The 13,975-nt window shown below is 42.3% G+C and overlaps 1 protein-coding gene across 1 annotated transcript in view; it reads right to left on the reverse strand.

Moving 5' to 3' along the window:
* The window catches only part of LOC147678638 (monocarboxylate transporter 13-like), a 93,135-nt gene that overhangs the window by 12,873 nt on the left and 66,287 nt on the right, over nucleotides 1-13,975 (reverse strand). Inside the window, exon 4 of the mRNA XM_086946086.1 lies at nucleotides 9,224-10,009. Within this exon, the coding sequence (XP_086802212.1) occupies nucleotides 9,224-10,009 (786 nt within the window). The remainder of the gene's footprint in view (nucleotides 1-9,223; nucleotides 10,010-13,975) is intronic.

The following is a 13,975-nucleotide window of genomic DNA, read 5'->3' on the forward strand; positions in this document are numbered from 1 at the left end:
CTATAGGGGCCTTAACTGCAGTTCCAAATATTTACTTCAGCATTGCTACCTTTGAGAGGGTGATATCATGGTGGACCTGATAGTGTTCATTGGATCCCTAGATGGGCCTGCGGCGGGTGGCATAGCCGGTTCATACCCAAGGTCACTTGGGAGATCAGGAGGTATCTTTAAGAAAACCTCTTGGGATTTGGCTCTGTGGGATGGAGAACTCACACCTCCCCCTGTGTAACAGGTTTGCGGATTACATTTTCTTTATGTTATATTTTTCTTGAAATGAAATTGTGCCATTCGTGGGCTTTTTCATTACATACATTTAGGGCCGGATTTAGATATGGATGGTAGCCAAAAATCCTCCTAATTGTTGATTAAATGCTAAACCTGAATGGGTCGGTAGAATTACCTCCCTATGGCAGTGGTAACTGTACTTGTGGATTCTTCACTAGAGAAGAATCCTCCAAAGGAGGGGATTAGCAATTCCTCCACAAACCAATTCATTTTTTATTACCACCCAAATCCTAATGTTATTCATAGTTTCCCTCCAGGGGGGGTTTGTTCTTCAGGAGGCCAATGTCACAATAATTGTACCTCTTATTTTGCCTGCCTAACTTTATTAATATCTTTCGAATGTTTATAAGACGCTTTAAATTCACTATAGGAATCAATGATTGTTTTTGTTGGTCAAGAAGTCATTCTGCTGCAGCATCATTTCACCTCAGAAAGGGAGGAGCATCACAAATCCTGTGCACAACTCTGATCCACATGCCTGCTGTAAGGGGTTTGCACACTCACCGGTTTCTAATTACACGGTGAGAGTCCAATTTTCTACATTCTAGGAAAATCTTAGTTAAGCAATGCCCTCTGTACTGCTACAATAATACCTATTTAGCAAAAATCAGCTTCATCTCCACTTTCTTTGTTACATCTCAGGGGGGATATAGGTATTGTTGAATGCCTTCTTGGTTCACATCAGCAGCTGCTACATTCCAAAGTATTATACGGCATATTTTGAAAGGCCTTCTCATAGTGTATGTGTTTATATCAATGTTCTCGTTCATGGTGAGGGGGAGGAGGAACTTTAGGAATGTTTGAAGAGTTTAGGAGGTGCAGGAGCTTACGGTAAAGAAAGAATCATGTCAAATTTGATTGGGTTTGGGATAGATTATCTTGTCCGCATCCTGGAGGGAATAAAACACACACATGATTTAATCAAGGCAGTAAAGATGGCACTGGTTCCTAGTGATAAGGAGCAGCTCAAATAATTCCTAGATCTTGCATAATACTGTTCCAAATTCATAAAACAGGTTGCTGTATTGTAGACCCTTTGGGAACTATAGTTGAAAAGAATTTCCATTTTTATTTATCTTAAATGGGGAATAACGATGAGTTTATTGAGCGTTCTGACTCTAGATCTCTAAAAGACACTGCGCAGAATTGTTTTGTAGTGGGAAGATAGACCCTAGCTGGTTACTAGGCAGTAAATTGTTTCAGCTCTTTCTTTCGTGTCCTCGCATTGAAGCTGAGAACACAGGACAGAGGTGAGGCTCAGGATCCTCTGCCCGCACCGCCCACAGGATATCGATATCAGGGCCCCCAATGGTCTGTGCCTTATCCCCTCCATAGACTGAGAGCATCGGAGGAGGGTTGGTGAGCGGAGGGCCGAGCCCGTGAAACAGAGGCAAAACGACGTGGGACCGGACCCTGCATGGGCGTGAGCGCTACTCCGACCCCCACAGACTACGCCTATCCTTATATCAGGTGAGGTACGGAGCGCGGGTGAGTGGAGCCTGAAAAACGGAGACTAAACAGCTTATCACCGGACCGCTGAATACCGTCGAACTACCAGGGATCACTGCTGCTCAGATGGGACAGCGACACAGAGTACCCTGGGATTGTTATTTCACGATAGGCAGACGCGTAGCACCCGCTACACTCCCTCGCGGACCCACCTCGGCCCCTTGCTGCTGGGAGGGATTATTCCAGGAGCGCTAAAGGTAGGGTTAAAGCAATATCGATCCGAGCAAAGAAGAAGACTGGGGAGTCAGGGCCCGGCCTGCCTGACCTTAAAATGTTGGCCGCCGCTGAGGTCCAGATCTAAAGCAACATTGGGTCACAAGCAAAGGCAGGCACTGAGCAGACACTTCACTCTCCTCCTCACTGTCAACTTCTGCTGGCTTGGGCCCTGGCCATCCTGAGTGGAGGATGGCTCCTTATTAAGGCATTATCTCCAAAAGGGCAGGAACAAGAAAGGACAAGTGAGAGAGGACGATTAATAGAAAGAGATAAGGACATCCAGGTTTCAGATGAGCTTGGCAACCACGAAGGCGGCCATCTTAAAATTACTTTTAACTAGGAAAGAAATGGGAAAGAACGCTGAATTTTAAGCTGGTTATACATCCTAAGCCGAAGTTTACAGACTTAACCAAATCCATTCAAGACAGGGAGAGTTCACAAACGTCCCTCACAGTAGGTATAAGAAGAGAACAAACTCAATTACAGAAACCACAGGCAGACAGGGGAGTAAGAGAGCACATCAAGCATCAAACTGGACAATTGGCAACTAAGCAGAGAAGACAAAGTAACAATTGGTAAATATTAGCAATTAAGTAGAGAAGAGACACTACAAGGATTACATTAATCTTGCTAACAACCGGAGACAGAGAGTGACATGTAAGAGAGGGCAACTCATACAATACATTACGCCAAGCAGCAAATATGGACGACAGCTACTTAGAGCCAGTAGGCATGAACGATCATGTCATAAAATATCCAACCAAATTATCCAAAAATGCAGCCAAAAAATTCAAGCACAATCTAATAAGGAAAAACCTGGACACGCTGATCTCTGACCCCTCCTTTAGCACAGACAAAGGCATTATAGTGAATGACCTGATATTCTTCACCAAAAGAACGGCTAAATGGTGCAATGCCATCACAAAAATTCTCAACATGAAAACTATAAACAATATCCCACATGGCACAAAACTTATGATCAATGTGTAGAAGAAATCCGCTGCACTCCAAAGGTAAATCGGTGAGCCTAATTGGTAAACGGTGAAAGTACAGTCTTTTAGGGTGCTCAGGGTGAACCCCTACTGTCCAGGAGGGGAAGAAATATGAATACACGAAGAACCTTACAGGTGTAAGGTGGGTTAACCTGAGCACTCCTGTGTGCTACAAAAGCAAGTTGATACAAGGGTATTTTGATGTTCAAAGTTTTATTCACTTTGCAACATGATTCATGTCTTTTTTCTAGCTTTGCTTTTGTAGCACACAGGAGTGCTCAGGTTAACCCACAAAACGTATGATCACATCGTCACCCTGATGCAGAGCGGACCTGTGCATAACTATTTACAAGAACAGAATAGTGCTTTTACAAGCAGCCAACAACGAATTAGATAAATTCGACAACATGTTCTCAACCTTAAAAGAATCTGTAGAGAACTCAAGATCTCAACAACACTGGACCCCACAAGAAGACACTCTAGACACCAACAACGCTACCACCACAGACTTCATACGAACTAGAGACCCTTGGGAACAATCTACGCTACTAGGAGACACAATTGTAACAGGAAGGACATTGGTTGGGAATGATACAGAAAGAATGGAGATGTCTACACGATATGCGAATAACGACCAGGAGCAGTGCCAGAGAGAAGAATCAACGCCTCTCCCAAATGAAGGTGCATCACTTACAAGTAGGCCACTCAATGAGATCCTGCAAATAACTGATTTGGAAGATATCAACCCTTCCATACCCCATGCTACTACAGCACAAGTGACATCTAGAACCATCCGAAATGTATGCCCCCCCAAACGTGGTACTAAGATCACAAAGCATAGATAATGCATCCCACATCACAAATAGAGGTGGAGCAGACAACCGAACAAATGACAAAAAAAAAGGATCTTGGCAAGGAGAACAGATCTTAAAACACGGAAAAGCAAAACGCGAACCACAAAATAAGCAAGTGAGCACTCCTAATATGCAACCCCAGACTCAGAGAGAAATCAAAGAGCTTCAAATACAAATAGGCAACATGGCGCAAGACATACTAAGCACTCTGCAAACGACAGAAAAGTTACTCGAAATCATGGTAAACACTCACTCTGAAGTTGAGCACATCCAAGAACTAGTACACAACTCTCAAAGAAAGAGCAATGAGACGGCCATGCCATTATCAAAAAGGCATAATCGACCAGAGAGGAATCGTAATTACTTATCGGAAGAGGAAACCCTATCCTTACTCCGGGCGTATGAGCCCACGGACCGCAGTAGAGGTGAGGAAATTAAAACAGTCCTGATCGACGCTAATAGAACATCCATACAGAATGAAAGGAAACCCAACCTTAACAACTTACAACATGTCCAGCTAATCACCGACTCACAAAAACCGAACCCAAGTAGCTCAGGGAAACCTCTGATATGACTACTGCTCAACTGTCGGTCTGAAGCAAAACATGCATCAGACATAGCTGACCTCATCATTAGGAATTTGACAAGACAATCCTTACAGAAACATGGCTTTCGGAATCCTCGTCTCCATTCATGGATCTCCTAGTACCCCTCAGTATAACATTGTGAGACTAGATAGACTAAAAAGACAGGAGGTGGTATAGCCTGCATTCACCGATCGGATATAGAGGTCAGCCAAATATAATCCAACCCACTCGAATCCTGTGAATATCTCGGTCTCAATATAAGATCGGCAGACAACCAAAGGTGCAACCTGCATGCGCTTTACCACCCACCAGGAAATAATGCTACTTTCATAGACCAGTTAATGGAGATCATAACGGCTAACTCTAACACTGACACTAATAACATATTCCTAGGTGATTTTAATTTACACTGGGACGACGGCAATGACAAACAGGTCAACGCTCTCAAAGACTTTTTAGCGGAGCTAAACCTCACCCAAGCATGCACACAGCCAACACACTCGAAAGGAGCTACGTTAGACTGGATAATATCGAGAAACAATACTTCAATCCTGTCAATTGTTCCATGCGACTGGTTGGATCACCATGCTATAACCTTCCTGATACCCACTTTGAAAAAGAACAAGACCAGGCAACATATCAAACTCAAAAAATGGACTCGGGACACTAAAGACTCGAATATTAAACTGCGAGTAGAAAGCTGTGAGAAGGACCTAAATCCACCTAACAACCTGCAGAATGTGAATGACCTAACAAATCACTACACTACATCAGTAATGAATATAGTCCACACCATCATGCCACTAAAACTGAAAAGAGTCACAGAGAAGGTTAAAAATCCATGGTTTAATGGGACACTAAATGAAGACAGACGGAAACTTAGACTGTCAGAAAGAAAATGGAGACAACACCCATCATCCCCCGAACTGACATCCCTAAGAAAAATTAGAAACGAATACAACAAAAAGATCCTCAATTCCAAAAAGGAATTTATTAGATCGGGATTGGATAACGTCAAAAACAGACCACAGAAACTATTTGAAATCTTAAAGCAACAATCCAATAAGCTGTCCAAATCCGCCCAAGAGACTACTAAAACGCAATTAAGTTGTGAAGAATTCTCAACATTCTTCACCGATAAGGCCAACACGCTTGAAAGAGAGCTCAGGAGAGCAGCTGATAACCTTCCCAACCAACAAACCTCAACGATCAATACCACTTTGAAAATTGTCTATAATAAGGCAAAAAACTAGGCCCAGTGGGATACCTTCAAACTATATGACCAGAATACCATCGCCAAAACGCTCTCGGATATCAAACCTAACAACCACTACAATGACCCACTCCCTTCAAAATGCCTGAAAGAAATCAGCCATATTGTGATTCCAATATGGACGAAAATAATAAATGCCTCTCTATCCCAAGGGATCCTTCCAGAATGCCTAAAAACAGGTCAAGTCGTCCCATCATCAAAAAACCTACAGCGGACCCGGCAGATCCTAATAATTTGTACCCAGTGACCAACAATATTCATTTACTTGCCAAAGTAATTTAGAAATGCGTGCAAAATCAACTGAGCCAGCACATCGCCAATTTCACGCTACTGGACGACTGCCAGTCGGGATTCAGAACAGGACACAGCATGGAAACAGCGATCCTACATATTATCGATGGCGGACTACAGACCCTAGATCACAATCGCACATGCCTACTAATCCTCCTTGTCCTGTCATCTGCATTTGACATGGTAAATCATGAAACATTACTGACCAGGCTCCATGACAGGATGGGAATGTCTGGAAATTTGCTGAAATGGTTTGAATCCTTCCTTCAGAATAGAAAGCAAAGATTCCTTGTCAACCAAACACTTTCAACATCATTCTCTAACTTTTTTGGTGTCCCGCAAGGTACTACATTGTCTCGATCAATGTTCAACATGTATGTCGAACCTCTTACAAAAGTTCTCCGAAACTCAAAGATATCCTATCACATGTACGCAGATGACACACAAATATATATCAAGATCGTGTCTCTGGAAGACATCAAGTTAATGAATGAGGCCTTAAAAATGTCATTACAATGGTTAACGAGCAATCATCTGAAGCTAAACGCACAAAAAACAGAATTCCTAGTAATTTTACCATCAAAGAACCATACAGAAGTGAAGGAATGGTCCAAACTGATCACAGCCTTAAATTGCACCCCTACTCTAGTTGACTCAGCGAAATCACTAAGAATCACGTTGGATGAGAACCTAGACATGAAAGTCCACATTAAATCAATGGCAAAAAGTGCCCATTTTCATTTGAACTACATTAGTAAATTGAAACCATTCATTTCTAAGGCGGATCTCAAAATGGCAGTCCAATCATTAGTTATCTTAAGGATTGAATATGGATGTACAACCTTAGCAGGTCTACCAAAAATCTCCAGCGCACCACTAAAAGCATGCGTCAATGCAGCTGCAAGACCCATCATCGGATCGAGGAAATTCGACCATATCTCTCTACACCTGAAAGCATTAAACTGGCTACCATACGAGGCCAGAATTCAGCTACAAATGGTATGTATCACCCACAAAGCGCTCCACTACGATACACCAAGATACCCTGCACAGAAAATTGAATTATCAGGAGGAAGCAGACCAGCCAGGAGTGCCAAGGAGCTATTGTTGAGACCACCCATTTTCAGGAAGAGGAAAACATATGACAGAGCTTTCTCAGGAGCAGCCCCCAGAATCTGGAACTCACTCCCTCCAAACATTAGGAAAATTCAAACACAGCAACATTTAGGAGGGAAGATAAGATCTTCCTGATGAGTAAGTTCCTTACATAGGTAAGACAGTTCATCCCTAGCACCGTGACAGAGATGTTACCAACACAGAACATCAATGTAAGTAAGGAGAAAGTCACCGGCGGTACGACTCTACTCCTGGCACAAGACTGTAGAACGCAGATTGCACAGGATGAAGACAGTTAAGAACTTTTGCATACTGGAAGTCCCAGTACACCTTGACACCAAGTTGTATCCTAAATCTACCTCATGTCACTGTGTATATATTTTTACGCTTAACTCCTGAAGGCTATATACTTACCTACCTCATATCATTATGAATCGTTATATTATATAAGTTCTATCTCTAACATACCGCATGTTATGTAAAGCGCTCTGATACCTAAGGGTCTCGTTCGCGCTATATTAAAATCTATAAATAAATAAATAGGAGAAACACAGAACACTTGTAGTACTGGCCACAAGCTCTTCATTCATGCTTTCACTACTAAACGTTCAGAAAGGACAAACCCTAGAATTTACAAATGGATGTTGGGGCTAGAAGGCAATAACTTTGTCATGGAATACTTACCTGCACTGAAGAATATGGTTACCAATTGGGTATTCAGCTTACCAGTGACAGATACAGAAAAGGAGAGTAGCACAATTGATGATGTAGCTCTGAATATGAGGCAAAAAAGTTTTACCAAACATGAGTGAGATGTGGATTGTGCGGAGGATGATAGGTACAGAATCAACCAGTATATATTGGATGATTGACTTAAGAAAAAAGCTTTGGAAAATCAACTCAAACAATATTGGGATGAGAGAGATTAATTATGTTTGTATGAAGGAAAAATTCTGAGAGTTAAGATAATAGTAGCCCCTTTAATAATAATGTATGGTGGGAAAAGGTATCCATAGTGGATCCATTCCACTGTGGAATTGGAAAAACATAGTGCAGAAGGTATGGAAGCACCAAGAAATGTGTGAGGAAAAGTGTAGCAAAGACCGCACTATGGAAAAAGACATCCGGAGTTTGGGTCTACATAGACCAGGGCAAAAACAGGCCAAAAGGATCAATTTTTCAGATGATCAAAAAATGGTGGTATTTATGGGATTATATGGAGAAGATATGCAAATCCAAGCTCTGTGATCCTTATTCGTGAAGGGCAAATGGTTTATTCTAACAAGACAGTACAGAATAGACCACTGAGTAATTAGAACTAAGACGAGGAGGGCAACCAAAATTCCTACCGGTTGTAAGGACTACCAAATTAGCAAATTTACCCGAATCATCTCAATATCTAGTGTTTTATATATTACCTCCTTAGAGGAAGAGATACTCAAATAGGTAATGTTACTTACCTTATTTTTAATTCTTCTTTCCCTTCCCTTTCCCCTGACCCTTTGGTTTACTCCATGATATGCTGCCGGAGACAATGTAGGAGATCCTACTGCATGCAGACAGTAAGAGAAACAGATGGCGATTTTTCTGACCAGAGCTGTTGGGTGTTGGTGATATTCCTTGCATGTTCAAAAGAACTCTTCACTTACCTTACATAAGTTGCTTTTAATTGGTCAAATAGAATGTGAAGTCCTCATGTGCAAGGAAATGCCCTCATCACCATTTGATATGCTCTCGGAAGTGGTTCATCTAATACTGACTAGCCCATTGTATGAAATTTACAAAAGACAGACACACAGAAGTTCACTCAAGCAGCTATGTGCATACAAGAGTAATTTGTTAGTGTGCAGTGACTAGAGTAGTCACAGTAAGCGCATCAGCACTATGGTATTGAAAAAACATCCATCTACAAAAATCCATTTGATATCTCCTGAATGCATCCAAGTCAAATATGTTTTATACATTTATGAGTGTGGATCATTTCCACTTCTTCTTTCTTTCTGACGTCCTTCTAATACTACTCCTATTTGTCACTCCTCTTCTACTAAACTCCTGACTTGCCCTTTGCAATATGATTTGCTCTGTTCCAATTCATTTTACCTGAAAATGGGGGACCCAGTAGTGCAGCAAAGCCATTGACCATCATGGAGAGCCCTACAGCACTGGTCGTCCTCTCCGTGGTCACCAGATCGGGAAGCGCATTATAAAACACTGGTGCAAAGGCACCAGTGTTAAGGCCGTAGAAGAGCCCAAGGGCCATGATGCCATGGAAGGTGCTGCCAAGGGGCAAGAGGAGCATACTGAGACCAGTTATTGAGGCCCACAAAGCTGAAAGCTGCAGGGATGAAAGTAGCTTGAGGTCAGCAAACCAGCCTGATAGGGGGCGAGAGCACATGTCTGCTAGACTTGTCACCGACATGAGAAAGGCTGCCTCGTAGCTGCTGAGGCCCAGGTCTTTCCCGTGTGACACCAGGTGGACGTAAACCATGAAGGTACCAGTAGAGAAGAGAAACGTGCCCAATTGAAACATCACAAAGCCACGGTTCCGGTACAGGCTGAAGTTCAGGTCAGAAGTCAACTTGTGCAAGAACAAAGCACATGTGCTGCGCTTTTCTGCTTCTCCGTTGCAATGGTTGTGGTCTTGCCTCACACAGACAGGCCTAAGTAGAGCCCCACAGATGCACAGGTTCAACTGTATTGCTGAGAGGATGAGGAGGGCCCCTCGCCAGCTGTAAATGTCAATAAGAAATTGGAAGAGTGGTGAGAAGAAGATGGTGGAGAAGCCATTTCCAGTGAGTGCCAAGCCCAGAACCAAGCCCCTTCGGCGGAGGAAGTGCTTTGGGATGGCGCCCATGGTTGGTGAATATACCAGAGCCCAACCGAAGCCTGAGAGGGAAGAAAACAAATATTGTTATGATCTGCCTCAGTTATGGCACACACACACCACTGGTGTCATGTTCCTTCTCTCATTGTGCTTCCCTAGTGTAGTCCAATTATGTCTCTGGGGAATCGCCTTCACACATAGATGCACAGTTGCGCACTAGCACACATACAAACACACAAACAAACAAGCAAACACAAGCTCCCAAGGGATACCCAGTTATAGATTCCTGTAGAAATCAGAAGGTCCGGGACAGAGAAATTAAGAATTACTTTATTGGAGACCCTGGCACCAAAAACAATGGAAAATATACATTACATTAAAAAACAAATAAAGTGGAATGATGAAGGCAAGAAAACTGAAGAAGCATGAGACAGGGAGGGAAGAGTGTGGAGCAAAAGAAAATAGAAAATATACATGACAGTCGACTAATTATTGGGAAACAGCCTTTATAATGCTGTCTTTACCATGCAATGTGTATACCAAGCAATGTGTTTACCATGCAATGCCTTTACCACACAGGTACGTTTTTGTGCCTTTACCACACATGGAAAGTATTTGTCATCTCGGCGTGGATAGCTCTGTGCTAATTCTAATCTTAAAAACTTTGATAGAAAAACAGACATTTGAGGTGATCACATCTAGAGTGTCGCTGGTGTTGAGAGTGCTCTAACAGGAGCTGCTTCCCACCTAAACTTGAGAACTACCCAGAGTTCTCTCCTTCTTTTTTGCATAATTTATGCGTCACTCTATGCCTGAAAGGGTTTTGTTTTGACTTAATACTGGGTGCTCCCTTGTGTCTGGACAAAGCTATACCTCTCTGAAGAGCTCTAATTAGAGCGAAACACTGTGTCAGGGGTTGCTTTTACTCATTTCAGGTTGGCTTGAGTTGGTATTTTACCAATTCAAAGCTGTAATATTGTGCCTGGAGTGATAAATGGCTTTTGTCATTTTACAACTCGGCAAGGACAGCACTGTACTAGTCCTATGCTTAAAGACTTTGCTGTATAAATGGCAAAAGACTTTGTCATTTTCTATCTCGGCGTGGATAGCACTGTGCTAATCCTATGCTTAAAGACTTTGCTGTATAAATGGCAAAAGACTTTGTCATTTTCTATCTCGGCGTGGATAGCACCGTGCTAATCCTATGCCTAAAAACTTTGATAGAAAAACAGACATTTGAGGTGAGCAGATCTAGAGTGTCGCTGGTGTTGAGAGTGCTCTAACAGGAGCTGCTTCCCACCTAAACTTGAGAACTACCTAGAGTTCTCTCCTGCATTTTTTGCATAATTTATGCGTCACTCTATGCCCGAAGGGGTTTTGTTTTGACTTAATACTGGGTGCTCCCTTGTGTGTGGACAAAGCTATACCTCTCTGAAGAGCTCTAATTAGAGCGAAACACTGTGTCAGGGGTTGCCTTTACTCATTTCAGGTTGGCTTGAGTTGGTATTTTACCAATTCAAAGCTGTAATATTGTGCCTGGAGTGATAAATGGCTTTTGTCATTTTTACAGCTCGGCAAGGACAGCACTGTACTAGTCCTATGCATAACCCTTTCGATGCTGATGACGAGCTCAGCTCGTCATCAGCCACGGTGGTCGTGTGCTGATGACGAGCTGAGCTCGTCATGAATAATGGCATCAATAATTTTCCAGCACACAGCGGGAAAACGCCTAGCAGCCAAGGTGTTAAAGACTTTGCTGAATAAATGGCAAAAGAATTTGTCATTTTCTATCTCGGCGTGGATGGCACTGTGCTAATCCTATGCTTAAAAACTTTATGGAAAAACAGACATTTGAGGTGAGCAGATCTAGAGTGTCGCTGGTGTTGAGAGTGCTCTAACAGGAGCTGCTTCCCACCTAAACTTGAGAACTACCCAGAATTCTCTCCTCTTTTGCATAATTTATGCGTCACTCTATGCCTGAAAGGGTTTTGTTTTGACTTAATACTGGGTGCTCCCTTGTGTCTGGACAAAGCTATACCTCTCTGAAGAGCTCTAATTAGAGCAAAACACTGTGTCAGGGGTTGCTTTTACTCATTTCAGGTTGGCTTGAGTTGGTATTTTACCAATTCAAAGCTGTAATATTGTGCCTGGAGTGATAAATGGCTTTTGTCATTTTACAGCTCGGCATGGACAGCTCTGTACTAGTCCTATGCTTAAAGACTTTGATGTATAAATGGCAAAAGACTTTCTATCACAATTAATGACTTTACCCATCCCACTTTCCCCTTTTCCTTCTGGGCACATTGTATATATTGCAAGATGGTTTTTGTCATACATTGCCTTGAGGAGGATGTGATTAAACAACATCCCTCTTAAAATTGTTGTTTTATTATTTTCACTTCAAATTGAGTATAAAGGATTGTTTTGTTTTTATAAAAAAAGTGTACACTGGGACCACTTTCCCTGTAACATTTAATACCCAGGTCCCAGTACTTTTTGGGTCAACTCTTTTTATGTAATGTCTTTTCTTTTTTTTGGCAGAATCTCATAGGTGTGCTTGTAGTGACCAAGGTATTTTCAATGATTGGGTCGGTTATGACCGTTGCCCACCACCATCTCAGCATATTTTAGCCTAATATAGTGATATTTAGGCCTGTTTCTAACTTTACCTTGTTTTATGGCAGTGCTGACTATTACCTTTGACATGCTTTCATGTTATCTTGCTTTGCAATTCATATCATCACATAGACATAGTGATGTGTAGACCGGAAGCTACAAAGAAGGGTTTGATTATGTCTCTTTCTGTTTCTCACTTCATCTTGCTTAATGGCAGGGCTTGCCTATTGGCTTTGGCATGATCTCATGCCTTCTTGCATACTAATTTTGGCTCTTTGCAGGAGTAGAGGCCTTTGCCTCTACTCCTGTAATTTCTCATCACTTATGGCACAGATCATTCCGGGACTTGTTCTTGTTTTAAAAACTGTATGATCAAGATTAGTAATTGGATGAATAACAACAAATTGCAATTGAATGCTAGTAAAACTGAAGTCATGCTGTTTGGTAATGCTGAAAAATCCTGGTCGCAAGACTGGTGGCCATCTGAATTGGGAGTATGTCCCTCCCCAAAACCAGTTGTACGCAATCTGGGAATAATGATAGATTGTGCCTTATCCATGAGAAACCATGTTAACCAGGTCACAGGCACCTGCTATGGTATCTTACGTAATCTTCGGAAGATTTTTAAATGGCTTCCTATCGAAGCCAGAAAACCCATGGTACAGGGCTTGATCATCAGCTATCTGGATTATGGGAATGCTCTGCATGCCGCTATCAATGAGGGTCTGCTCTCAAAGCTGCAGACTCTTCAGAATACTGCGGCCAGATTCATTTTGAATCTTCCCCCCTGAACTGCCTCTGCTCCATGCCTAAAAAAACTCCATTGGCTCCCGGTGCGTCAGAGAAGCCATTTTAAGATTCTGAGTACAATACATAAGACTCTGTACAACACCAGCCCTGAATATCTTAAAAAAAACTCAACTGGTATGTACCCACTAGACCTTTAAGGTCCAGCAATAAGCTACTTCTGATTCAACCACGAGTCCGTACCTCCCGTTATGGCCAGCGTGCCTTTTCCTATCTTGCTCCTTCACTTTGGAACAAATTGCCCCACACTTGATATCTATCACTGAACATAAACAATTCCGTAAAATGCTCAAAACTTGGTTGTTCCCAAATAACCCCACCATTTTTCTCAACAGCTACTAAAGTGGTCTACCGTTTTTGCTGCAAGCGCCTTGAGACCTCACGATGAAAGTGCGCTATACAAAAACCTATGACATATGACATATGACATATGCTTGAGCAACTCCATATTCTAAACTGCTGCCATCTTCTGAGCCTCTTTAGGTGAGAGGTTAAGTTTAAATTACTAGTTGTTTTTCGCTCATGCTAAACTAGAGAGGACCGGTTCTTATCAGAGGAATGTGCTCACTCCATGCCGGAGTCAAAGCAAATGCCTGGCCAGCTGC

The sequence above is a fragment of the Lissotriton vulgaris genome, chromosome 12 (genome assembly GCF_964263255.1).
Source record: "Lissotriton vulgaris chromosome 12, aLisVul1.2, whole genome shotgun sequence".
NCBI classification, from domain to species: Eukaryota; Metazoa; Chordata; class Amphibia; order Caudata; family Salamandridae; genus Lissotriton; species Lissotriton vulgaris.